Raw genomic sequence first — 27,245 nt, 5'->3', positions numbered from 1 at the left:
CCCTATTCCATTAAACCAGATGTCAGAGAGCATGTATCAAGAGCAAAAGACAACCATCCCACCCCCACTCCCCCAATATCATACCCCACACAAACCAATCCCACACCTCCACGCTTCAGAAACTGAGATCGGTGGACAGAGACCAGATTCTGGACAGGAGATGGATTCAGATATTTAAAGGAAAAGTCTGCGACCAGATGACACAGCTTCAAAAAGGCAGAATTGAGAGGAGGTGGAATTTCTTTAGCGAGAGAGTGCGGAATGTGCGGATTTCGTTACCAGGCGTCCGTGGAGTGCAAGTTCTTGTGTTTATTTAATGCAAAGTTTGATAGGTTCTTGATTTGACAAGGTTATTATCAGAAATCTGTAGAATGGGATCATAAGTGGCCTTGCTAGAATAGTGGCAGATACAAAGGGCCGAAAAGCACATTTCTGCTGCTATGATTTATGTTCTTATAGGTTCAGACTTCTTTAACCTAGGGACCGGAAAGGGACCGCCGCTGATTTATCTCCTTCTAGTAAATCCATGAGTGAGAATTTCAGGTTCACTGGCACTTTACTAAACCCTTGTATTCCTTGTATTACCAACCTCATGTATCCCGGAAAAGGAACAGAGACTGACTTTACCCGCGCCCTGAACAAATTGTGTGATTGTATAATTCTCCGTATAAATGGGAGGAGGAATCCGAGCATGTTTCCGTGCCGCCGTTCGTGTCACGGGGGTTATAAGTAAACTGTAGTAGTAACCCTTACAGTAGTCCCTAGTTGTCTTGCATTCCGTTTCATTGGCCCCTCAAACGAATCTGCAAAGAGCCGTGTGCTGGCTGCCCGTACTTCAGCCCTCCAATGCTAAAATCTCACGCAGTGGAGTTCTGTATTAAAGGACATCATATTAGGCTCTATTGATCGCTCTGCCTTGTACATAAAGTGTGTGTGTGTGTGTGTGTGTGTGTGTGTGTGTGTGTGTGTGTGTGTGTGTGTGTGTGTGTGTGTGTGTGTGTGTGTGTGTGTGTGTGTGTGTGTGTTTCTGCGCGCGCGTATTTGCATATCTGTTGTGTGACAGGTGTTGAGGTATATTAAGGGTATGCGTGTGATATGGGGAGTGTATGAGGATACTAATTGTGCGAGAGGGTTGACACGCATGTCAACTCATTCTGTTGTCCTTTAACCCAAATAGCTCTGGCGTCTCTGGTCTGGGCGTAGTTGTACTCACGCCAAAATCCCACTCTTGACACTCATCTGCCACCTGTTCCACAGACCTCCCATTGCACTCCACCTTCGCCATTTCCAATACTCTTAGCTATCGCCCGATTTACAAACTCACTGTCCGTTACAAATTGATAAATACAGTACTGTACAAATTTCTTAATCACCCCATGTATTTGCATATGCCCAACACTCCTGAAACATATTGCAGACAATGCATTACACGCAAGAATGACAGACTTCTGTGATCAACTAATTTCTGTATACGTTTAGGTTGGCGTGAAGCTCGGTATCTTTTCCCCAGGCTGGAAACAATAAAGTCCACGATATCTTGAAGTGGGAAAGTGAACAGTCAGAAGTCGTGGTACATATTAGTACCAACGACATAGAGAGGAAAAGGGAGGAGGTCCTGAAAACAGACTTTAGGGATTTAGGAAAGAAGTATAGAAGCAGGCCGTCAAAGGTATTAATCTCGGTGTTACTGCCTCTGCCGCGTGACAGTTCGAAAAGGAATTGCATGAGGTTTGGAATGACGGCGTTAATGAAAGATTGGAGCATGGGGCAGGGATTCAGATTTCTGGATCATTGGAACCTCTTCTGGGGCATGTGTGACTTGTACAAAACTGACGCGTTACCCTTGAATCCCAGGGGGCCAATATCCTGGCGGGAAGGATTGCTAAGGCTATTGGGGAGAATTTAATCTAAAATTACTGGGGGTTGGGAAGCGAACTGGTGACGGAGGAAGGGAAGGTTGACTCACAAATAGAGAAAGTCTGGAGACAGTGCGAAAGAGAAATAGGCAGGTGATAGATAAGGGACGCGCTCAGTCCGATGGTTGGAGATGTGTCTATTTTAATGTGAGGAGTATTATAAATAAAGCCGATGAGCTTAGAGTGTGGATCAGCACTTGAGCTATGATGTTGTTGCCATCACAGAGGCATAGATTATTCAGGGGCAAGAATGGCTACTTCAAGTGCCAGGCTTTAGGTGTTTCAGAAAGCATAGGGAGGGAGGCATAAGTGTTGGGGGCGTGGCACTGTTGATTAGAGATAGTGTCACGCCAGCAGAAAAGGAGGAAGCCATGGAGGGTTTTTCCACTGAGTCTCTGTGGGTGGACGTTAGGATTACGAAGGGTTCAAGAACTCAACTGTTTTTTTTATAGATCACCAGATAGTAACATGGACTTCCTGGAGCAGACAGGGAGACAGATTCTGGAAAGGAGTAATAATAACAGGATTGGTGTGGTGGGAGAATTTAATTTCCCAAATATTTATTGCCATCTCCCAAGCGTGAAGGGTTTAGATGGGGCACAGTTTATTAGGTGTGCTCAGGACGATTTCTTGACACAATATCTAGATAAACCTACAAGAGGAGAGCCTGTAGTTGATTTAGTTTTGGGAAATGAACCTGGTTAGGTGCCAGATCACTCAATGGAAGAGTATTTTGGAGATAGTGATCACAATTCTTTTTTATCATAGCATTGGAGAAGGATAGGAACAGACAAGATAGGGAGATGTTTAATTTGAGTAAGGGGAAATATGAGGCTAACAGGCAGGAACTTGGAAGCATAAATTGGAAACAGATCTTCTCAGGGAAACGTACGGATGAATGGTGGGAGGGTATAAGATTCGTGGTGTACAAATGTTTTTGTCAATCTAGTAAAGACCAAATCCAGAAGATTTGAAGGTTAGCAGGAAGAAGCTTAAGAATGAAATTAGGAGAGCCAGAAGGGCCAATGAAAAGCCTTTGGCGGACAGGATTAAGGAAAACCCCAAGGCATTCAAAATGTATGTGAAGAGCAAGAGAATAGGACGTGAGAGAATAGGACCAATCAAGTGTGACAGTGGAAAAGTGTGCATGGAAACGGAGGAAATAGCAGAGGTACTTAATGAATACTTTGCTTCAGTATTCTCTACGGAAAAGGATCTTGGCCATTGTAGGGATGACCTACAGTTGACTGAAAAGCTTGAGCATGTAGATATTAAGGATAATGATGTGCTACAGGTTTTTAAAAGCTTCAAGTTGGATAGGTCACCTGGACCGGACGTGATGTACCCCAGGCTACTGCGGGAAGCGAAGGAAGAGATTGCTAAGGCGCTGGCAATTATCTTTGCATCACCAGTGATGACTGGAGAGGTTTCGGAGAATTGGAGGGTTGTGGATGTTTTTCCCTTATTCAAAAAAGGGAGTAGCGATAGCCCAGGAAATTATAGGCCAGTGAGTCTTACGTCAGTGGTTGACAAGTTGATGGGCAAGATCCTGAGAGGCACGATTTATGAAAGTTTGGCGAGGCATTATATGATTAGGAATAGTCAGCATGGCTTTGTCAAAGTCAGGTCGTTCCTTACGATCCTGATTGAATTTTTTGAGGATATGTCGAAACACATCTATGAAAGAAGAGCCGAAGATGTAGTGTGTATGGATTTTCGCAAGGTATTTGAGAAGTTACCCCATGCAAGGCTTCTGATAATGTCAGGAGGCATGGGACCTAAGGGAGCATTGCTTTATGGATCCAGAACTGGCTTGCCCACAGAAGGCAAGAGTAGTTGTCGACGGGTCATATTCTACATGGAGACTCTTGACCAGTGGTGAGCCTCAGGTCTGATCTCGGACCCCTATTCTTAGAGATTTTTATGAATGGCCTGGATGAAAAGTGGAGGGATTGGTTAGTAAATTTGCTGATTACACAAAGGTTGGGAGTGTTGTAGATACTGGCCGATGGAGTCCAATCCACATAAGGTTGAGGTGTTTAATTTTGAATTATATAGAATTAATGGGAAGACTCTTGGCTGTGAGGAGGATCAGAGTGATATTGGGATCGGAGTCCACAGGACACTCAACCTGCTATGCATGTTGACTTTTTGGTTAAGATTGCATATGCTGTATTGACCTTCATCAATCGTGGGAATGAGTTTAAGGTCCGAGAGGAAATGTTACAACTGTATAAGACCCTGGTTAGACCCGTCTTGAAATATTCTGCTTAGTTCTGGTCGCATCATTACAGGAAGGATGTGGAAACCATAGAAAAGGTGCGGAGGAGATTTACAAGGATGTTGCCCAGATTGCGGTGCATGCCTTAAGAGAACAGGTTGAGTGAACACGGCATTTCCTCCTTGGACCGTCGGAGGATGAGAGGTATACAAGATAATGGGAGGCATTTGTCGTGTTGAGAGTCAGAGGATTTTCCCCAGGCCTGAAATGGCTACCACGAGAGGGCATAGTTTTAAGGTGCTTGGAAGTAGGTACAGAGACGTTGTCAGGAGTCAGCGCTTTCCGCAGAGAGTGGTGAGCGCGTGGAATGGGCTGCCGGTGGCAGTGGTGAACGCCGAAACTTTAGGATCTTTTAAAAGCCTACATGGAGCTCAGAAAAATAGAGGCCTATCGGTAAAGCCACTGTAGTTCTAAGATAGGAACATGTTCGGCGCAGCTTTGTGGGCCCAAGAGCCTGTATTGTGCTGTAGGTATTCTATTTTTCTATGTATTTTTAAAGTAGAGCATGGAATCTGATAGGCCAATATGTTTAAAGGAGCATTGTGCAGTTGCGGTTTCAGGAGATGTTCAACAGGCCGCTGCTCAGATTAGAGATGCTGGAGCTATAACGACCCACCAACCAACTGTTCGTTACGCGCTGCCGATTAGTAATGATGGTCCTCCATCTCCGGCAGTGTTCAGGTCTTACTTAATCATATCACTAACTCGGTTTTAACTGCTGTCTGAGCTATAAAGAGAGATGAGCGATATTTGCATTGTTTACTAGGGAGTCTAAGGGGATATCTCATAAAAAGTTATAAGAGAGGCATTTATAATTTAAATATTAAGATGCGTTATCATCCCCGGAATAGAAATGCCAAGTGCCATAGTTTAGAGGTGAAAGTTTAACGGATATATGGGAATTTTGAAATAAACTCACATAAGGATCTATGAAAAAGCCACTTGACTTTCTGATGACATGTTATAATGTTGAATATGTATGCTTAAATTGGAATCATGCAGAAAGTCAGGTAATCTATATCTATTTGCATTTTGTGCGCAGACGCTTTCTGCTTGATGGGTGTTTCATTATCAGCCGACTGAAAGCACCTATTTGAGATACTTCATTAGGTATATACAGCAACAGGCAGTTTGTGCAATGTACACAAATGCTGTACAAATTCTAGGTCAGGTGCACGATGGAAAGAAACACAGAGTTGGCGTTACAAACTGAGGTGCTTAATCAGGACTGGGAAAAAGGGAAGGGAAGCCAGTGAAAGAAAGCAGGGAACAGGAAGGAGTACAGGCTGGACAATGAGAGAGCAAACAGGAGAGGGAGAAGCTGAGCAGTGGTGTAGGGGAATGAAGGATGATGCTGGGACCTGATACACGAACGGGCTGAGGAAGAAAGAATCACAAAGGAGAGCAGGGTTGACCATACAGAAAGTGAAGTAGCAAGCGCAACAGAGGGAAGACATGGGAAGGCAGGGAGAAGAAAAAATGTAACAGGGGCACTCGATCGGAAAATTGAGGATGAGAAAAGGGAAGGGAGCGAGATCACTGGAAGTTAGAACAATCGATGTTCACAAATTCAGGCTGGAAGCTATCCGGGCGGGTATGTGTTCTTCCTACTCCAATCTGAGGCTGTCCTCACCATGGCAGCGAAAAAGCTATTGGTAGACATGACGGAATGGTAATAGAGAATGGAATTAAAATGAATGGCCAGAGGGAAATCTACCCAGTCAACTTCGGGTCTACAGAAGATGGCCCCGAAATACTCCTCTGTACAGTGTCGCCTCGCCCAGAGGGACTGTTGCGGATAAGTAGTGTTGGAAGAGAGGGTGAATGGGCAGGTGTAGCACTTATTCCACTCGCAGAGATGTGCCAGAACGGAGACAAGTTGGATGGGGCGAATGGACATGAATGTCACAAAAAGCGCGATTCTTGCGGTAAGCCGAGAGTGGGATATCATAGGCATCTAATTCTCCTGCAATCGAAAAACAGAACACTAAGTTAATATTTATATTAAAAATAATTCCGATGGACAATACCGGCGTCGTGTATAATTACGCCCAAAGTATTGAACGAAATTTATTTGTGATAAAACGGAATTAATTTGCTCATTTTTTTGGAGGAAGCAGTTGCTTCCGTAACGTTTTCTGTAACGGAAATTTCATCAGAAGCTTCAGTTCTTCACGGAATTTGTTTTGAGTCACAGCGTATATAAACGTGTTTGTGCAACAGCTCAGCATCTGAAACATGTTGGCACTTTCCCTCAGGATAAATCTGGGGTCGGTGTAGCCAGTAACTGTATAACCAACTTGAAATTGCAATACCAAAAAGTCGACAACATACGGCATCCACAGAAGGATGAAACAACTCGAGATTGCAAAGAGCAGGACGATCGACTTCCTGCGGCTTTCCATCTCCGGGTCGCTCTGTCTCTCTCCCGTGGGGCAACTGCGGAGTCTCTTACGGGCCTGACTGGCTGCCAGAATGTGCCTGACAGTGAGGGCGTTGAGCGAGAGAATAAGCAGGAATGGGAGGCAAGGTGTCATAGTGCGATCGATCCAATCAAATATTGCCCACAGCAGAAAAGAAGAACGGATACCCGCCCGTTTACAATACCAGGGCACATTGTCAATGATGTAGAGAGGTTCGTGCAAAAAGTACCAGGGAATGTTGATCAGGCAGCCCAAAGTACAGACGACAGAGACAACAATGCCAGCGGTTCTGTGGGTGCAATACTTTACTTTGAGTTTCTGCCAGCAGATGGCGACATATCGGTCAAAGGTGAACATGACCGTTAACCATACAGAACTGTCCCTGGCGGCGTAAATTAAAGCAATGCTGAAACTGCACACCGGTGTGATGGAAAGGAAACTACCGGGAAAATAAATAGCTGGAATCCGGTTTATTATCACGGCGGTGAGAATTACCAGAAGATCAGTCGCTGCCATGGACACGAGGTACTGGCTGATACATCTTGACAGACCGCATTTTCCTCGGGACAGGATCACAATGGCCACTATATTAACTGCGGGAGATACAATTGAAGATTGCTGTGAGAATACACTTGCAACAGTACTTCTGAAGTTTACGTAGTTTCTGAATGTTATCAAAAAAAAACTTTTGATTAACTTCTATAGATGCTCTACATTGGGTTAATCCTAACAGATTGCATCGGTCCTGGTATGAGGCCAAGTTGTTAAGTACACGGGTACACGGAGACCTGTTCGTTTGTACGAATATCTGTTCAGCTACGAATTTGGCAGCAACTCAATGCATTAAAAAATGCAGATATGTTGAATACGAGGATGTCCCAACGGAGACCTCGGTAAGTAGTAGTGAAAAAGACATCAATAAGGTTGGGCTTCCCTGGTCAAGAGGTTCAACTGTTGCTCAGATCAAATGTGACATCAGTGACTTTGACCGTGGAATTTTTGTTGGTGCCAGACAGAATGTTTTCTGAAATTCAGAAACTGCTAATCTTCTGGGATATTCACACACAAAAATCTCTGAAAATTCGAACAAACATACAAAAAATCCAGTGAGCGTCAGTTCAGCGGAAGAAACGCCTTGTTAATGAAAAAGAACAGGGAAGAATTGCTGGATCGATCAAGCTGACAGGAAAGCGATAGCAACTCCAATAACCATGGGTTATACCCACACTTTCAGAGGTGTTACTTTTCCTGCCGACGTATTGCAGAGAACATGTGCTCTTCAGTTAACCCACTTTATGAACTGTCAGCCATGTCCTTAAATAAGGCGATATTAGAGTATGAAAAGTAAAACAAAAACTGAATCAAACGTTAATACAGCGAGGTAAAGACAATGGGAAATACTCCGTAACTCTTGTCACCAATGCCGCGGCGTGATCACAACATATAAAAATATATTTTAATTGCTTTATTACCTGAACATTTTCTGCTGCGCCTTTAGCGTGTCAAAAACATTGTCCAGTTAACTGCCTGAACTCATGCAGTAAGATTACACTTAACATTCCCTTCACGCAACACATTGTCATGCTGTTTTTATCGATCTTGTCATGTTGAACACAGCGGTATGCACTTATATAATTTAATGTATAGATTTTACTTATACATTGTCAAAGGTGCTGTGCCTCTAAGATATCCAGTGAACTGTAAGCTGGAATATTTAATTTCATTTCCCATGTGGGTTAATTTTGGTTTGATATGAAGCACATGGCGGAAAGGCATCTCAATCTCTACCTGCTCTGGAAACAGCAATAGCTGCGAGAAAAAAAAAATAACAGTCGCTGTTTCTGGCCGAGACTCTTCGGTATTACTGGAGAAACAAAATAGAATAAAATGTCTATGGAGCCAAGCCATTTGGCATATTTAAAGCAGAGGTTGATCGGTTCTTCATCAAATAGTTAGTCAAAGATTGCACATAGAATGCAGGGCAATGGAGTTAAGATCACATATCCGCCATGATGGAATGGCGGAGCAGACGATGGGCCGAATGGCCTAATCCTGTTCCGCAGCCTTATGTTCTTAAGACGTTCATACATTCAGCAAAACACCCTTCCACACATGCTCATGGATTTCAGAGAGCAGAGACACATGGGGAATAATAAAAGGGGTGCTCAACACAGGTTAATAATGCAACTTCAACAGTTGGTGCAGTCAGTAAGAACAGCATCAACCTGAGACTTAACGGGGGACGTACACAGCAAGTGAATTGCAATGTTAACTTGAATTTGGTCAGGTTCAGGTATGGCAGAGCGTCAGTGGAGTGTAACACAGTCGGAAGTAAACGCGGAAACCTCAGGTAAGCCGCCCAGTCAAAGTTCAAAGTACCCATGGACAACCCCGAGATTTATGTTCGTGCGGGCGTCCACGATAAATGCAAACAAACACAACATAATCTAGGAAAGTGCACATGAGCAAAGAATGACAAACAACGAAGGGCTAAAGTGCAGTAGATTGTGCAAATGCAAAATATGTAAGTAAGTAGGTAAGCAAATAATTAACTTCCTGTCGAGTTGTCTCGGCCCGAAACGTCCACTGCACTTTTTTCCATAGATGCTCCCTTGCCTGCTGAGCTCCTCTACCATTTTGTGTGCATTGACTGTGTATTTAAACTATGTCACGCATTCGTTCTATACATCTAATGTATGAAAACACCCAGTCTCCACTTTATGAGGTACATTTGTAAACGTGTTCTTTGATTCGAATATCTGCAGCCAATCATGTGGCACCTATTCAATATATAAAGATCATCGGAGCATAAGACTGAAGACTACAGATGTCAAAATAGTAGAAAATGCTTTACCTGGAACCGCGATCACTGCAAGAGCCGTGTAGTAAATTGCGTACACCAGGCCTCTGGGAGGAGTGTGCATTTTCCGTGAGGGTCGATGAGACCCGTTCCTAACACCAATCGTGCTGTTGCCGATTTCTCAAAGAATTCTTCATATACTTCACATTCAACCGCGAAGTCATTTAAATAAGCTCATGTTGTTTACAATTCATTCCCTGGGAATTTCATTAACTTAAAATACAGTCAGTGAACAAACATAATGACTGACGTCACAATTAGCCTTGCCAGCAGCTAAAGAGCAAACAGATTTGGTAACATCCCAGTCCGCGTAAATTAGGAACCTGCTGCAATTCACCTCGCTTTCTGATGCTTTTGGTGGGGGTGGGGATTGTATAAAGAATTGTATACATATTTAAACCTCAATATTCAAAATTTAACATTTGCAATTCTCTTTACCGACCTTGTCATACCGAACAACGAAATGATGTTTCTGACTTTGATCAGGTACACCATGCAAGGCTTACTGAGAAAGTAAGGAGGCGTGGGAAGCAAGGGAACATTGCTTTGTGGATCGAGAACTGGCCTGCCTACAGAAGGCAAAGAGTGGTTGTAGACGGGTTCTATTCTATTCTATTCTGGAGGTCGGTCACCAGTGGAGTGTCTCAGGAATATGTTGTGGGACCCTTACACTTCGTGATTTTTATAAATGACCTGGATGAGGAAGTGGAAGGATGGGTTAGTAAGTTTGCTGATGACACTACGTGTGGATAGTGTGGAGGGCTGTCAGAAGTTACAGCTGGACACTGATAGGATGCAAAATTAGGCTGAGAACTGGCAGATGGACTCCAACACAGATAAGTGTCAAGTGATTCATTTTAGTAGGTCATGTATGATGGCAGAATATGGTATTAATGGGTAGAATCTTGGCAGTATGGAGGTTCGGAGGGATGTTGCCTGGATTGGGAAGCACGTCTTCTGAGGATAGATTGAGTGAACTCGGTCTTTTCTCCTTGGAGCCACCGAGGATGAGAGATGACCTGATGGAGGTCTATAAGATGCTGAGAGGCGTTGATCATGTGGATAGTCAGAGTCTTTGCCCCGGGCTGAAATGGTTGCCACAAGATGACACAGTTTTAAGGTACTGCGGAGTAGTTACAGCCGAGATGTCAGTGGTCAATTTTTTTAATCAGAGAGTGGTGAGTGCCTGGAATGGGCTGCTAGCAAAGGTGGTGGAGGCGGTGCATGGAGCTTCGAAGAATAGAGGGTTATGCGTAAGCCTAGTAATATTTAGGGTGGAGACTTGTTCGGTACAACCTTGTGAGCAAAAAAGGCCTGCATTGTGCTATAGGTTTTCTATGTGTCTATGTTTCTTTATATCTTGATTATTTAAATCATACTTATACATTATATTTATAGAATATATATGATATATACTTTGGACGCATATAATGTATATATACACTCACTGACCACTTTATTGCGTACACCTACAGACCAGCTTGTTAAGACAAATATCCGATCAGATAATCATGTGACAGGAACTGAAAGCATCCGGACAATATGACCAGAAGATTGAGAAGCAGAATTAGGACATTCGGCGTATTAAATCTGTTCCGTCGTTCCCTCATAATTGATTTATTATCACTCCCCACTCCATTTCCCTGCCACCTCCCCGTTACCGGTAACACCCTTACTAATCAATAATCTATCTTTCTCCACTGAAAATGCACCCATAACTTGTCTTCCACGGCCATCTGCGGCAAGTAGTTACACAGACTCATCACCTTTGGTTTAGGTTATTTTCTTCATTTCTGGTCTAAATCCACGTCCTAAAATTCTGATTCTGTGCCCTCTGGTCCTGGACGCCACTGCTATAAAAGTAATCCTCTCCATTTCCACTCTCTGTAGGCATTTTAATACTCGATTGGTTTCAATGAGTTTCCAGACCAGCCTGCCCACCGTCCCATTCTTCAACCTTTAGAGTGTGTAGGCCCAGAGCCATAAAAAGCTGTTTATAATTTAACCCTTTATATACTTAGTCGGCTGTGGAGACAAATGATATGTTTTACTTAAGAGGGAATTTTACGCTTCTTCATCATTTAGTGTGACAAGGATTAAGGGGAGGAGGTAGGAGGATGAGGTTCGGATAAGAAATCCACGATGATGGAATGGCAGAGCAGACGGTGGTCTGAATGGACTAATTCTGCTCCGCGGTCCTCTGTTCGTATGACGTTCATACATTCGGCTGTAAAACGGGAAAGAAATCTCTCTGCACACAGCCTCAGCTAATGTATTAATGCGGACTTCAGAGACATGTGACAGCCAGAGGAATACAGTGAGAGTTCAAAGGCATGTTACTAATACTGCTTGAATAGTTGGTGCAGTCAATAAGAGTATCATGAAGTTCAGACATAGCAGGGTAGCTACACAACAAATGAATTACAACGTTAACGTTAATATGGGTAGGGACATGAATGCTAAAGGTTGTGAGCCACTCGGAAGTAAACGGGGCAACGTCAGGTGAGCCGCCCAGTCAACGTTCAAAGCTCACAATGCATTTATATTCAAAATGCCTATCTACAATCCCGAGATTCATCTTCAAGCGGGCGTTGAGAATAAATACAAACGAACACAATAAAATCCATGCACAACTGCACACTAACGAAGAATGAAAAACAGCCAAGTTTCAAATCCTAACTAAATAATAAGTACATAGATAAATAAATAAATAAATAAATAAATAACCAAATAGATAAATAGATCGAAAAATAGATAGATCGCTAAGAAGATAGATAGCTAGATAGATAGATAGATAGATAGATAGATAGATAGATAGATAGATAGATAGATAGATAGATAGATAGATAGATAGATAGATAGATAGATAGATAGATAGATAGATAGATAGATAGATAAAACTCAGCATGGTGCCGGGATGACCGACGTAATACCAACCACGTATCTTTGAACCGTTGTGATAGACACTCATTCAAACTGGATTGCGACGTTAATATCAAAGTTCAAAGCTAATTTAATTATCAGACTATGTATATGTCACCACATATAACCCTGAGATTCACTTAGCTTCCGCCATGCTCAGCAAATCTATAAAATGGTACCTATAATCAGTGCAATGAATGATCATCAAATGTGCAGATGCTTACAAACCCTATACATGCAAATATAAATAAGTATCAACAAATAACGAAAACATGAATTAACAAGGTGAAGAAACCTTCAAGTGACATAATTGCCTGTTGGAACATCGTAATAGATGGACAAGTGAATGTCGTTATCCACTTTTGTTCAAGAGCCTGTTGGATGTGGTGTAGTAACTATTCTTGAACCAGCCGGTTGCGATTTCTAAGTTTATAGTAGCATATACCTGATGGATGCAGCGAGAAGAGAGCATGATCAGGTTGGTGTGGATCCCTGATGATGCATTCTTCTATTATACGGCAGCGTTACATGTAGTGATGCCAAAGGTTCTGAACCACTCGGAAGTAAACGGGGCAACGCCAGGTAAGCCACCCAGTGAAAGTTCAAAGCTCACAGTACATTTATATTCAAAGTACCTATTTACAATCCCGAGATTCATTTTCAAGCGGGCGTTGAGAGTAAATGCAAAGAAACACAATAAAACCAATGCAAAACTGCACACTAATAAAGTATGAAAAATAACCATGTTTCAAATTTTAACTAAATGATAAATATGTAGATAATATTTGTGATGGCTACACGACTGATATATTAGGCCGAATCCATTGTTTTTTGTGGGATTTTCCGTACAAAGCCATTGGTGTTTACTTACCGGTCTGTGATGCATCGAATCCCGAGTCTACTCAGGATGGTAGATGGCAGAAGAAAACAATACGGACCATTGGATCGGTAACAGTGTAATAAATAATTACTGCAACAAATCCTCCTCACTGTCAGTACATGCTAGCGCTTCAGGGACACGGCTGGGCCGTTATCGAAATGCTGTCAACAACAGAATCAGAACCAAGATTAATATAGGTGACATTTGTCGTGAAATGTGTTGCTTTGCGCCAGCATTGTCTTCATCTTTATCTCTGAGATGGTCACAAGGAGCCGAAGTTGACTCGTTCGCTTCTAGCAACTAATAACTGTTGAAATCAATAAATGAAAAACACCAGCCAAATGCTGACTTAAAAGAGGAAATTGAAAGCCTATCGAACTTGAAAAGGATATAATTTGTCCTGATGGCAATATCTACAACAGATATCATCCCAAAAGCTACCACACAATAGTACTATATGTGTTTGTCGCTTCGGCTAACCGCTTACTATAAGGACAGATATCCCCCGGCCAGGCAAAACATAAGAAATCTGTTTTGGGTGGATGCTGCGTGATGTTTTCCCTTGTTATAAATTAGTACCCCAGAACAAAATCATAAAAAGTACACAATATGCGATTAAATAATTGAGCTTTATAATTCTTAATTTGACTATATGGTTAGTAAAGAAAACAAAAAAAGTAAAACTGCCCAATGTTGGAGCTCACTGATAAACCGGCCGTCCACCATCGATCTTCTCCGATCGTCGCTCCAAGTCTACTCCGTCCAGCGGTCTACCAAATCTATCCATTCGCATCTTCTCTCCACATCTCTCCCTGCAAAAAAAACCGTGACAATCTCTCTTCCAGACTCATCAGAACGAATACATTTCTCTCACTGGATAGCCCGGAATTCTAAAACTTCGTTATCTCTAGTCATAACCCAAACATTGCTGCTACAAAGAAACCATTACACTAGCAGTGAAACATTCAATGTTTTACACTTAAACCAATTTTTAAAAATGCCCAACCTAAACTAGATCAAGTATCAGGAAAATTTGGCGGATTATTTAAATGTGCTTATTTAGGTGAAATCACTTGGGGAACGATGGTATTCCTGTGCTCCAAGCCCGTCTTACGTCAAACGGCGAAGTGTTTTCGTTAAGGAACTTAAGGAGCAAAGGCGTAAACTATTTTCTAACTAGAGAAATAATTCAAAACGCGAGGTGAAAAGGGCCTTGGGAGTCCTCGTCCATATTCCTGAAATGTTAACGTGCAGGCTGAATCGGTGGCAAGTGCAATGCAAGCATTCATTTACAGAGGATTAAGATGTAACGTTCAGGCTTCAGCAGTGAATGGATGCTTACCAAGAACAGCAGCAGCTCCCAAGATGAGATAATAAACCGGCTGTTTGTCATAGTGTGCAAAACAGATCCGAAGACAAAGTGGCAGCCAATCATAATCCGAGTAGACATATTCAAACGCCCAGAAGACACTTATTCCAACCGCTTTACGATTTACCTCTAATTTTCTTTAATCTGTGCAATGACGTATCAGCCTCAGATAACACCCCTGGATATGCATTCCAGGCTCTAACCACTCTCTGTGTAAAAAATAAAACTACCTCTAACATCTCTCCTAAAATACTTTCACTCCTCTGAAGCAGAGGTGTACAATATTATATAAATCTGCAAAATTGCTTATCAACGTCCTCCGCTCAAAAAAAAAACCTCAACTCGCTTAATCTTACTTCATTGGGCATGCGCTATAATCCAGGTACCGTTCCTGGTAAATCTCCTCGACAGCTGCTAAAATGCATCTACATTTTTCCTCTTACTCGGCGACCATAACTCCACACATTACTCAAAGTGTGTCTATGCAGAGGTTTATAGAGGTGCAACATTATTTCGTGGCTTTGGAGGAGCAGCTGCAGGAAAACAAAAAGAAGTGGTAATACCGTAGCTAGTTTGAAAATGCTAAGTAATAGTTAAGTATTACTTTGCTTCCCGACCACTCTGCAGTTTGTACAATTCTCAGCAGCTATGCACACAGCTACGCCTGGACATTTATTGCAATAGCATTGTATGCTCCGTATTTACAATGGACCAGCTTGTCATTGCAATTGTCGTCTACATGCAGGATGTGGCTGCACCTTAGGGGGTATCTTTCTTGAAGGTGAACGTGTCCATAATCTGAGACTGAATTGCAGACAGGCTTTTGGCAAAAGGTCCACACTACCATCACACACACAATACGAAAGCATGTTATCTTTCACCAGGATGTAGTAGACCGTACAGAGCATGGAAACAAGCTTTCTCTCCTTCTCCCTTCATCCCCCTCATTCCCTCTCTTTCTCTGTCTCCCATCCCCTCCCTCTCGACCCCACTTATCTCCCTTTCTCCCTCTCTTCCAATGAAGTGTCACTTTTTCTCTTTCACTCTCCTTTTAACTCCCCGCCACTTTCTGCTCTTCCCTCTGTTTCGCCCTCCATCTCTCTTTCCTTTTCTCCCTCGCTTGCTGCATAAGGACCCTCTATTCAACACCGTTTTCCCCACCACACTCGCTCGTTGCCTCTCTCATTCAGTGCAGGAAAACCCCCTTACCCACATATTGCCCGCCTCTCCCTGTTTGTCTGTCGCTCTCTCTCTCTCTCTTTCTCTCTCTCTCTCTCTCTCTCTTCAGTACAGACTGCCAGTGGAGGGTCACGATGTCGCTGTGTCCCTCTGTCTTCGCAGACGGTCGAAGGTGGCATTTACAGGACGCCTGGCTTCTGAGAGTGTGAAGAGACGGAGGTGGATTAGGAATAGGCCATTAGTGTCCACCTTTATTTCTTCTGCTGTAATGTATGATTATGACCGTCCAGACACACGAAAATGCTGACGTCGTGTCGGCCACATTGAATGGGAAATTTAACTGTGGGTTCGTGCTGGAAGGTGTACAAAGTTGAAAGTTCAAGTTGAAACTTCTAAGCAAATTTATTATCACCAGATATCTGTCACCAGATACACCGGTGAGTTTCATTTTCTTGCTTGCATTCACAGTAAATGCAAAATAAAACTAGAGATCAATGAAAACCCGTCCACCATAAGCCGATTAAACAACCAGTGCAAGCAGAGTGATATTGGGGTCCGAGTCGACAGAGCACTCAAAGCTGGTACGCAGGTTGACTCTAGGGTTCTGAAGGCATACGGTGCATTGCCCTTCATCAATCGTGGGATTGAATTTAAGAGCCGAGAGGTAATGCTGCAGTTGTATAGGAACCTGGTATTCCCCATTTGGAGTACTGTGCTCAGTTCTGATCGCCTCATGACAGGACGGATGTGGAAACCACAGTGTAGAGGATATTTAGAAGGATGTTGCCTCATGAGAAAAGGTTGAGAGAGGCCTTTTGTCCTTGGAGCGACAGAGGATGAGAAGTGTACAATATAATGATAGGCATTGTCAGAGGCTGAAATGGCTAGCACGAGAGGTGCTTGGAAGTAGGTATAGAGAAGATGTCAGGGGTACGCGTTTTACGCAGAGAGTGGTGAGTGCGTGGAATGGGCTGCCGGCGGAAACGTTAGGGACTTTTAAGAGCCTCCTGGGTACCTACATGGAGCTTACAAAAATAGTGGGCTGTCGGTAAAGGTTCGGTAGTTCTAAAGTAGAACATGTTCGACACAGCTTTGTGGCCGAAGGGCCTGTTTTTTGCTGTAGGTTTTCTATGTTTCTATGGGTTTTTTTTTAAAGTGGAGCATGAAATCTGATAGGCCTAAATGTTTAAAGGAGGATTGCGTGGTTGTGGTTTCAGGAGATATTCATCATATGATGCTGCTCGGATTAGAGATACTGGAGCTATAACGGCCGACCAACCAACTGTTCGTTACACGCTGCCGGGCAGTAATGATGGTCCCCCATCTCCGGCGGTGTTCAGGTCTTACTTCATCACATCACTAGCTTGGTTTTAACTGCCGTCAGAGCTTTAAGGGGAGAAGAGCTATACTTGTGCTGGTTACACCGGCGCGTCGGAGTCTAAGTGGAGATCTGATAGAAAGTTATAAGAGGGTCATTTACATATAATTCAAATATTAAGTTACTTTATCATCCCCAGAATAGAAATGCCGAGCCCCATAGGTCGGAGGAGGAATTTTAAAGGACTTATGCGAATATTGAAGTAAACTCACAAAAGGTTCAATGAAAAAGCTACGTCTTTCTGCTGACATGTTATACTGCTCAATACGTATGCTTAAATTGGAATCATGCAGAATGACACATAAACTTTATCCATTTGCATTTTCTGCGCAGACGCTGTGTGCTCGATGTGTGTTTCATTATCCGGCGACTGAAAGCTCTTATTTGAGATACATCATTGGGCTTATACAGCAACAGGCGGTTTGGACGATGTACACAAACGCTGTCGAAACTCGGTAGGTCAGGTAGCATGATGGAAAGGAATACAGAGGAGTTGTTACAAGCTGAGGCCCTTAATCAGGACTGGGAAAGAGGGAAGAGAAGCCGGTGAAAGAAAGCAGGGGACTGGAAGGATTACAGGCTGGACAGTGAGAAAGCAAACAGGCGAGGGGAAAGCAGAGCGGTGGTGGAGGGGGATGAAGGCAGAAACTGGGACCTGATGCATGAAAGTGCTGAGTAAGATAAAATCAGATAGGAGAGGAGGATGGACCATGCAGAAACTGAAGGCGCAAGGGAACCAGAGGGAAGACATGGGGTGGCAGGGAGAAGAAAAGATGTAAGAAGGGCACTCGATTGGGAAGATGAGAATGAGAAGGGGAGGGAGGGAGCACACTGGAAGCTAGAACAATGGATGTTCTCACCTTCAGTCTGGAAGCTATCCAGATGGAATATGAGTTGCTCCTTCTCCACCTGATAGCGGCCCACTCGTGACAGAAAAGAGGCCATGGGTAGACATGATGGAATGGAAATGGAGAATGGAATTAAAATGTTTGGCCAGAGAGTAATCCAACCAGTCAACATCGGGTTTAACTGATGTAGAGCAGGCTGCAGCAGTAGATGGCCCCGAAATACTCCGTGCAGTGTCGCCTCACCCAGGGAGACTGTTGCGGACAAATAGTGTTGTAAGAGAGGGTGAATGAGCAGGTGTAGCACTTCTTCCACTCGCAGAGATGTGCCAGAAGTGACACTATTTCGGTGGGGCGAATGCAAATGAAAGTGACAGAATGGGCGATTCCTGCGGTAAGTCGAGAGTGGGAGTAGTGGGAAGGCATAGGCATCTAATTCTCCTGCAATCCAAAATCGAGCCGTTAGCTTACTATTTAATTACACAACAATTACGATAAACAATAGCGGGGTGGTGTATAATTATGTCAGGAGTATTGAACAAAATTTATTTGTGACAAAACGGAATAAATTTGCTCATATTTTTGCAGGAATCGTTTGCTTCCGCAACGGAGCTATTTAATGTGAAATGTTCAGGGGAAATTTCATGAGAACCTTCAGTTCTTGCCGGAATTTGTTTTGAGTCACAGCGTAGATGAAAGTGTTTGTGCAACAGCTCATCATCTGAAACATGTTGGCGCTTTCCCTCAGGATAAATCTTGGGTCGCTGTAGCCAGTAACTGTATAACCAACTTGAAATTTCAATAACATAAATTCGACAACATACGGCATCCACAGAAGGATGAAACAGCCCGAGATTGCAAAGAGCAGGACGATTGACTTACGGCGGCTTTCCATCTCCGGGTCGCTCTGTCTCTCTCCCGAAGGGCAACCTCGGAGTCTCCTACGAGCTCGACTGGTTACCAGAATGTGCCTGACAGTGAGGGCGTTGAGCGAGAGAATAAGCAGGAACGGGAGGCAAGGGGTCAGAATGCGATCGGTCCAATCAAATATTTTCCACAGCAGAAAAGAAGAACGGATACCTGCCCGTTTGCAATACCAGGGCACATTGTCAATGACGTAGAGAGGTTCGTGCAAAAAGTACCAGGGAATGTTGATCACGCAGCCCAAAGTACAGACGACAGAGACAACAATACCAGCAGTTCTGTGGGTGCAATACTTTACTTTGAATTTCTGCCAGCAGATGGCGACATATCGGTCAAAGGTGAACGTGACCGTTAACCAAACCGAACTGTCCCGGGCGGCGTAAATTAAAGCAACGCTGAAACTGCACACCGGTGTGATGGAAAGGAAACTACCGGGAAAATAAATAGCTGGAATCCGGTTTAATATCACGGCGGTGAGAATTACCAGAAGATCTGTCGCTGCCATGGACACCAGGTACCGGCTGATACATCTTGACAGACCGCATTTCCCTCTGGTCAGGATCACAATGGCCACTATATTAACTGCGGGAGAAACAATTGAAGATTGCTGTGAGAATGCACTTGCAACAGAAGTGCTTCTGAAGTTTACATATTATCTGAATGTCATCAAAAAATACTTTTCATTAATTTCTATGGATGCTCTAACATTGGGGATAATCTTAACTGGTCCTAGTACGAGGCCAAGTTGTTCAATACACTTGCACACCTGGACACCAGCTCGTTGATGCGTTATGACTAGCTACTAACTTGGCAGCAACCCAATGCAGACATTTTCAAGATGAGGATATCCCAACCTGGGATCCACGGACCACACGGTTAGTGGTAGGGAAAATGGGATCAATAAGGTTGGACTCCCCTGGTTAAGAGGTTCAATTGTTGTTCCGACCAAATGTGACCTCTGTGATCTTGACCGTGGAATTATTGTTAGTGCCAGAGAGGGTGGTTTCTGAATCTCAGAATCTGCTGCTCTTCTGGGAATTTCACACACAAAAATATCTGAAAGTTGAAACCAACAAACAAAAAATCCAGTGAGTGTCAGTTCAGCGGATGAAACGCCTTGTTAATGTGAAATGACGGGGAAAACTGCTGGACCGATACATCGACAGGAAGGCGATAGCAACTGAAATAACCATGGTTTCTACCCATACGTTCACAGAAGTGTTAATTTACCTGCCTACGTATTGCAGTGAATATTTGTTCTTCAGTTAACCCATTTAATGAACTGCCGGCCATGCTCCTAAATAAGGCGGTATTAGTGCATGAAAAGTTTTTAAAAACTGGATCAAACATTAACACAGCGAGGTAAATACAATGGAAAATACTCAGTCACTAGTCACTCTTGTTACTAAAGCGGCGGCGTGATCACAACATTTAAAATATAAATATATTATTTAATTTTCGATCTACCAACTGTTTGCTGCACCTTTATTGCGTTAAAAACATCGGCCAGTAAACTGCCTGAACTAATGCAGTGAGATCACAGTTATCATTCCCTGCACCCTACACTTTGTCACGCCGTCCTTATCGATCTTGCCATACTGAACACAGCGGTATGCACTTATACAATTTAATGTATAAGTGATATTTATACATTGTAATATGTATTGTGCCTTTGAGGTATGCACTGAATTGAAAGTTGGAATTTTTAGTATCATTTCCTTCGTGGGATCATTTTGGTTTGATGTGAAGCACATGGTGGAAAGAATTGTCCATATTTACTTGCTCTTTCAGCAGCAATACTTGCGAGTGTTAAGATTTTGTAAATATCGGTTAACATTTAGTAGATACAGTACTCTGCAAGAGGCTTAGGCGCCCTAGACGATGTGCCGAAGACTTTTGCACAGTACTGTGCATGCAGTCACAAACAAGAGAAAATCTGCAGAGGCTGAAAAACCAGGCAGCACACACAAAATTGTCTTGGAACCTAGCAAGCCAGGCTGCATCTGTGGAAAAAAAATAACAGTCGGCGTTTCGGATGGAGACCCTTTGGTAGCACTGGAGAGAAAAAAAAAGAAGAAAAGACACAGAGGTTTGAGGAACCAAGCCATTTGGCATATTTAAAGCAGAGGTTGATCGGTTCTTCATCCAACAGTGGGTCAAAGATTGCGTACAGAAGGCAGGACAATGGGGTTAAGATAACAAATCCGTCATGATGGAATGGCGGAGCAGACGATGGGCCGAATAGCCTAATTCTGCTCCGCGGCCTTATGTTCTTATGTCGTTCATATATTCAGCAAAACACCCCTGCACATATGCTTTCAAAGAGCAGAGACACATGGGGAATAATAAAGGGTGTGCTCAACGCAGGTTAATAATGCCACTTCAACGATTGGGACAGTCAGTAAGAACAGCATCAACCTGAGACATAGCGGGAGACGCACACAGCAAGTGAATTGCAACTTTAATATGAATTGGGGTAGGTTCAAGAATGGAAGAACTTCAGACGCGTGTAAGACAGTCAGAAGTAAACGGGTTAACTCAGGTAAGCCACCTAGCCAAGTTCAAAGTCTGCATAGGCAACCCCGAGATTTATTTTCGTACGGGGTCCATAGTAAATGCCAACAAACTCAACCGAAGCAAGGAAACTGCACATGAGCAAAGACCGACAAACAGCCAACGGCTAAACGTCAGTATATTCTGCAAATAGGAACTATATAAGTAAGTAGGTAAACAAATAATTAACTTCCTGCCGAAGGGTCTCGATGCGAAACGTCCACTGTTCTTTTTTTCCCCATAGGTACTCCCTGCCCTGCTGAGTTCCTCAAGCATTTTGTGTGTATTGACTATGTATTTAATGTATCACATGCCTTCGTTCTATACATATAATGTATGAAAACACCCATTTTCCACTTTATGAGGTACATTTGTAAACTTGTTCTTTGATACGAATATCTGCTCAGCCAATTACGTGGATGCTATTCAATTATGAAGATCATCAGAGCATAAGACAGAAGGACACAGATGTTAAAATAGTAGGAAATGTTTTACCTGGAACCGCGATCACTGCAAGAGCCGTGTAGTAAATTGCGTATACCAGGCCTCTGGGAGGAGTATGCATTTTCCGGGAGGGGTCGGCAAGACCTGTTCCGAACACCAATCAAGCTGTTGTCGACTTCGGAAAGAGTCCTTCATATATTTGACATTCAATCACAACAGTCATTTAAATAAGCTCATGTTGTTTACAATTCATTCACCGGGAATTTCATTAAGATACAGTCAGTGAACAAACATAATGACTGACGTCACAATTAGCAGTGCGAGCAGTTAAAGAGCAAATATGTTTGATAACATCCCAAACAGCCTAAATTAGGAAATTCACCTCGCTTTCTGATGATTTTGGTGGTGGTGCGGGTTGTTCAAAGTATTGTATACATATTTAAACCTCAGTAATCAATTTTCAACATTTGCAATTCTCTTACCGATCTTGTCCTGCCGAAAAACGATATGACGTTTCCGACATTGATAAGGTGCACCATGCAAGGCTTATTGAGAAAGTAAGGAGGCATGGGATCCAATGCGACATTGTTTTTTGGATCGAGACCTGGGTTGCCCACAGAAGGCAAAGAGTGGTTGTGGACAGGTCATTTTCTGCATGGAGGTCTGTCACTAATGCAAAACTGGGCTGAGAAGTGGCAGTTGGAGTTCATCCCAAATAAATGTGACGTGGTTCATTTTTGTAGGTCAAATATGATGGCAGAATGTAGTATGAATGGTAAGCCTCTTGGCAGTGTGGAGGATCAGAGGGATCTTGGGGCCCGAGTCCATCCGACACTCAAAGCAGCTGCGCAGGTTGACTCAATGATTGAGAAGGCACACGATGTATTGGCCTTCATCAATCCTGCAATTGAATTTAGGAGCCGAGAAATAATGTTGCAGTTATATAGGACCCTGGTCAGATCCCACTTGGAGTACTATGCTCAGTTTAGGTCATCTCACTACAGGAAGGATGTGGAAGGTTTCGAAAGGGTGGAAAGTAGTTTTACAAGGATGTTTCCTGGATTGGGAAACACGACTTCTGAGGATAGCTTGAGCGAAAACGGTCTTTTCTCCTTGGAGCCATGGAGGATGACAGGTGATCTGATAGAGATGTAAAAGATGCTGAGAGTCGAAGATCATGTCAGAGTCTTTCTACCAGGGCTGAAATGGTTGCCACGAGATGAGACAGGTTTAAGGTGCTGGGGAAAAGGTACAGCGGAGATATCAGGGGTCAGTTTTTTTTTAAATCTGAGAGTGGTGAATGCCTGGGATGGGCTGCCAGCAAAGGTGTTGGAGGCTGTTCATGGAGCTTCGAAAAATAGAGGGCTATGGGTCAATCTGGTAATTTCTAGGGTCGGGACATGTTCGGCACAACCTTTTGGGCCGAAGGGTCAATATTGTGTTGTAGGGCTTCTAAGTTTCGATGTTACAATATGATTTGATTATTTAAATCATATTTATACATTATGTTTATAGGATGTATATTGTATATACTTTGCATACATATAAGGTATACATTCACGCACTGCCCACTTTATTAAGTACACCTACAGACCAGCTCGTTAGTACAAATATCCGATCAGATAATCATGTGAAAGGAACTGAATGTATCAGGACAATATGACCAGAAGATAGTGGAGCAGAATTAGGTCATGTGGTGTATTTTATCTGCTCTCCCGTTCCCTCGTAGTTGTTTTATTATCACTCTCCACTCCGTTTTCCTGCCTCCTCCTTGTTACCGGTAACACCCTTACTAATCAAGAATGTATCTTTGTCCACTAAAAATGCACCCAAGACTTGTCTTCCACGGCCATCTGTGGCAATTAATTACACAGATTCCCCACCTTTGGTTATGGTTATTTTCTTCAATCCTGCTCTAAATCTGCGTCCTACAATTCTGTTGCTGCGCCCCCTGGTCATGGACTCCACTACTATAGAAATAATTCTCTCCATTTCTTCTCCATGTAGGCATTTTAATACTCGATTGGTTTCAATGAGTTTCCAGACCCGCCCCCACCCCACTCCCCCCCCCCCCCCCCGCCCCACCACTGCCTCATTCTTCATCCTTCAGAGAGTACAGGCCCAGAGCCATAAAAAGCTTCTTATAATTTAACCCTTTAGATACTAAGTCGGCTGTGGAGCCAAATAATATGTTTTACTTAAGGGAGAATTTGACGGTTCTTCATCGCTTCGTGTGACAAGGATTAAGGGAAAAAGGTAGGAGGATGAGTTTCGGATAACAAATCCACGATGATGGAATGGCGGAGCAGATGATGGTCTGAATGGACTAATTCTGCTCCGTGGCCTTCTGTTCGTATGATGTTCATACATTCGGTTGAAACGGGGAAAAATCCATCTGCACACATCCTCAGCTAATGTATTAATGCGGACTTCAGAGAGATGTGACAGCCAGAGGAATACAGTGAGTGTTCAAAGGCATGTTAATAATACTGCTTGAATAGTTGGTGCAGTCAATAAGAGTATCATGAAGTTCAGACACAGCAGGAGAGCTACACAACAAATGAATTGCAACGTTACCTTTAATATGGATAGGGACCTGAATGCTAAAGTTTGTGAGCTACTCGGAAGTAAAGGGGGCAACTTCAGGTGAGCCGCCCAGTAAAGGTTCAAAGCTCACAGTGCACTTTTATTCAAAATACCTATTTACAATCCCGGGATTCATCTTCGAGCGGGCGTTGAGCGTAAATGCAAAGGAACATAATAAAATTAATGCAAAACTGCACACTAACAAAGTATTAAAAACAACAAAGTTTCAAATGCTAACTAATTAAGAAATAAGTAGATAAAAATAAACAAAGAAGCCAAATATATAAATAGATCGATACATAGATTGACAAACAGAAAAAGACAACAGAAGATAAATAGAGATAAATATGGATAGACAGTGAAGAGATTAACTGATAAAAAGACAGAAAGTAGATCGATAGAGAAGATAGATAGATAGATAGATAGATAGATAGATAGATAGATAGATAGATAGATAGATAGATAGATAGATAGATAGATAGATAGATAGATAGATAGATAGATAGATAGATAGATAGATAGATAGATAGATAGATAGATAGATGGATAAAATTCAACATGTTGCCGGGATGATGGTCGTAATGCAAACAAAGTATCTATGAACCATTGTGCAAGATACTCATTCAAACTGGATTGCAACGTTAATATCAAAGTTCAAAGCAATTTTAATTATCACACTATGTATATGTCAGCACATATAACCCTGAGATTCATTTACCTGCCGCCATGCTCAGCAAATCTAAAAATTGGTACCTATAATAAATGCAATGAAAGATCAACAAATGTGCAAATGGTTACAAATCCTACACATGCATATAGAAATAAATATCAACAAACAATGAGAACATGGATTAACAAGGTGAAGAAACCTTAAAGTGAGATAATTTTTTATTGGAACATCTTAGTGGATGGACAAGCGGAAGTCATTATCCACTTTTTCCAAGAGCCTGATGGTTGTGGTGTAGTAGTAAACGGAAGTAAACGAAGCAACGTCAGGTAAGCCAACCAGTCAAAGTTCAACGTTTACAGTACATTTTTATTCAAAGTACCTATTTACAATCCCAAGATTCATTTTCAAGCGGACGTTGAGAGTAAATGCAAAGAAACACAATAAAATCAAAGCAAAACTGCACACTAATAAAGTATGGAGAGCAACCACTTTCAAATTCTAACTAAATAATAAATATTCAGATAATGGTTGTGATGGCTATACCCGTGATGAATTAGGCCGAATCCATTGCCTTTTGTCGGACATTGGTGTTTACTTACCGGTCTGTGATGCATCGAATACCGAGTCAACTTAGAATGGTAGGTGGCAGACGAAAACAATACGGACCATTGGATCGATAATAGTATAATAAATAATTACTGGAACAATTCCATCTCACTGTCAGTTCATGCAAGGGATTCAGGGACACAGCTGGGCCGATATCGATATACTGTCAGAAACAGAATCAGAATCAAGATTAATATAGGTAACATATGTCGTAAAATTTATAGCTTTGCTCCAGCGGTGCATTACAACATTGTCTTCATCTTTATCTCTGAGATAGTCTCAAGGAGCCGAAGTTGACTCGTTCGCTTCTAGCAACTAATAACTTTTGAAATCTATAAGTGAAAAACAACAGCCAAATGCTGACTTAAAAGAAAATAATTGAAAGCCTATCGAACTTGAACAGGGTATAATTTGTCCTGATAGCAATATCTACAACTGATATCATCCCAAAAGCTACTCTCGTACTATATGCGACTCTCGCTTCGACTAGCCGCTTAATATAAGGTGTGATAGCCCCCGGCCAGGCAAGAGATAAGAAATCTATTTTTGGTGGATGCTGCGTGGTGTTTTCCCTGTTAAAAAGTAGTACCCCGCAAAAAGAAAACAAAGTACACAATACTGGATGAATTGAGTTTTATAATTTTTAATTTGGCTATATGGTTAGCAAAGGAAACGAAAAAAAGGGGGACCCATTCTCATGAACCAGTCTATTGCGCAATGTTGGAGCTCACTGATAAGCCGGCCGTCCACCATCAACCTTCTCCGATCGTCCCTCCAAGTCTACCAAATCTCTCCATTCACATCTTTTCTCCTCATCTCTCCTTGGCAAAAAACCGTGAAAATCTCTCTTCCAGTCTCATCAGAACGAACACATTTCTCTCATTGGATAGCCCCGTATTCCAAAACTCCGTTATCTCTAGTTATAACCCAAACTTTGCTGCTACAAAGAAACCACTACATTAGTAGTGAAACATTACAGAGAGCCTATTACATTAGCAGTCAAACCATTCGGTGTTTTACACTTCCCCCCAACAAATTTAGTCATGTCCTGATAAGGTTGAGGATATTCGCCAACCCTTCCTGCAAAACGCAAAGCCCAATCCAGGTGTAAGAGGCAGTGACATCGCTCCACAACAGAGTAGGGTACACACTCTGTTCTGCTGGTGCTACTTTGGCCAGCCTATCCGGCGGTTTCCGAATTCGCTGAGTCCTCTGCACCCCCTCATCCAACTCTTTGGGTTCGTACATCCCAGGGGATACTTCCAGTCTACCTGGCGAGGCTTCTCCCAATCTATGACTCGTGCTCACCGTCAAAACCCCGCCTCCTCCCCTGCAGAGTCCGCTGCAACCCAGGCTCCCCACAGATAGCCACTGCACACCCTCCCCCCACCCTTCACCTGTCTCAGTGG

At 42.8% G+C, this 27,245-nt stretch overlaps 1 protein-coding gene across 1 annotated transcript; it reads right to left on the bottom strand.

Annotated features, from left to right (window-relative positions):
* Nucleotides 1-6,296: 6,296 nt before the first annotated feature.
* LOC140715651 (probable G-protein coupled receptor 139) lies at nt 6,297-9,544 on the bottom strand. The gene is made up of 2 exons (XM_073028014.1): nt 9,475-9,544; nt 6,297-7,213 (listed from the first exon to the last, which is right to left on the bottom strand). Exons 1-2 carry the CDS (start codon nt 9,542-9,544, stop codon nt 6,297-6,299), a joined length of 987 nt encoding a protein of 328 aa, XP_072884115.1.
* Nucleotides 9,545-27,245: the final 17,701 nt, after the last annotated feature.

This window comes from Hemitrygon akajei, chromosome 24 (assembly GCF_048418815.1).
Source record: "Hemitrygon akajei chromosome 24, sHemAka1.3, whole genome shotgun sequence".
Taxonomy (NCBI): domain Eukaryota; kingdom Metazoa; phylum Chordata; class Chondrichthyes; order Myliobatiformes; family Dasyatidae; genus Hemitrygon; species Hemitrygon akajei.
Note: the sequence above shows the minus strand (reverse complement) of the source record. Positions and strands in the feature narration are given on the sequence as shown.

Coding starts and splice junctions, on each gene's coding strand:
- LOC140715651 (XM_073028014.1), bottom strand. CDS start 9,544: ATGCACACTCCTCCCAGAGGCCTGGTGTACGCAATTTACTACACGGCT. Junction 7,214..9,474: donor TGCAGTGATCGCGGTTCCAG/GTAAAGCATTTT, acceptor TATCTCCCGCAG/TTAATATAGTGGCCATTGTG.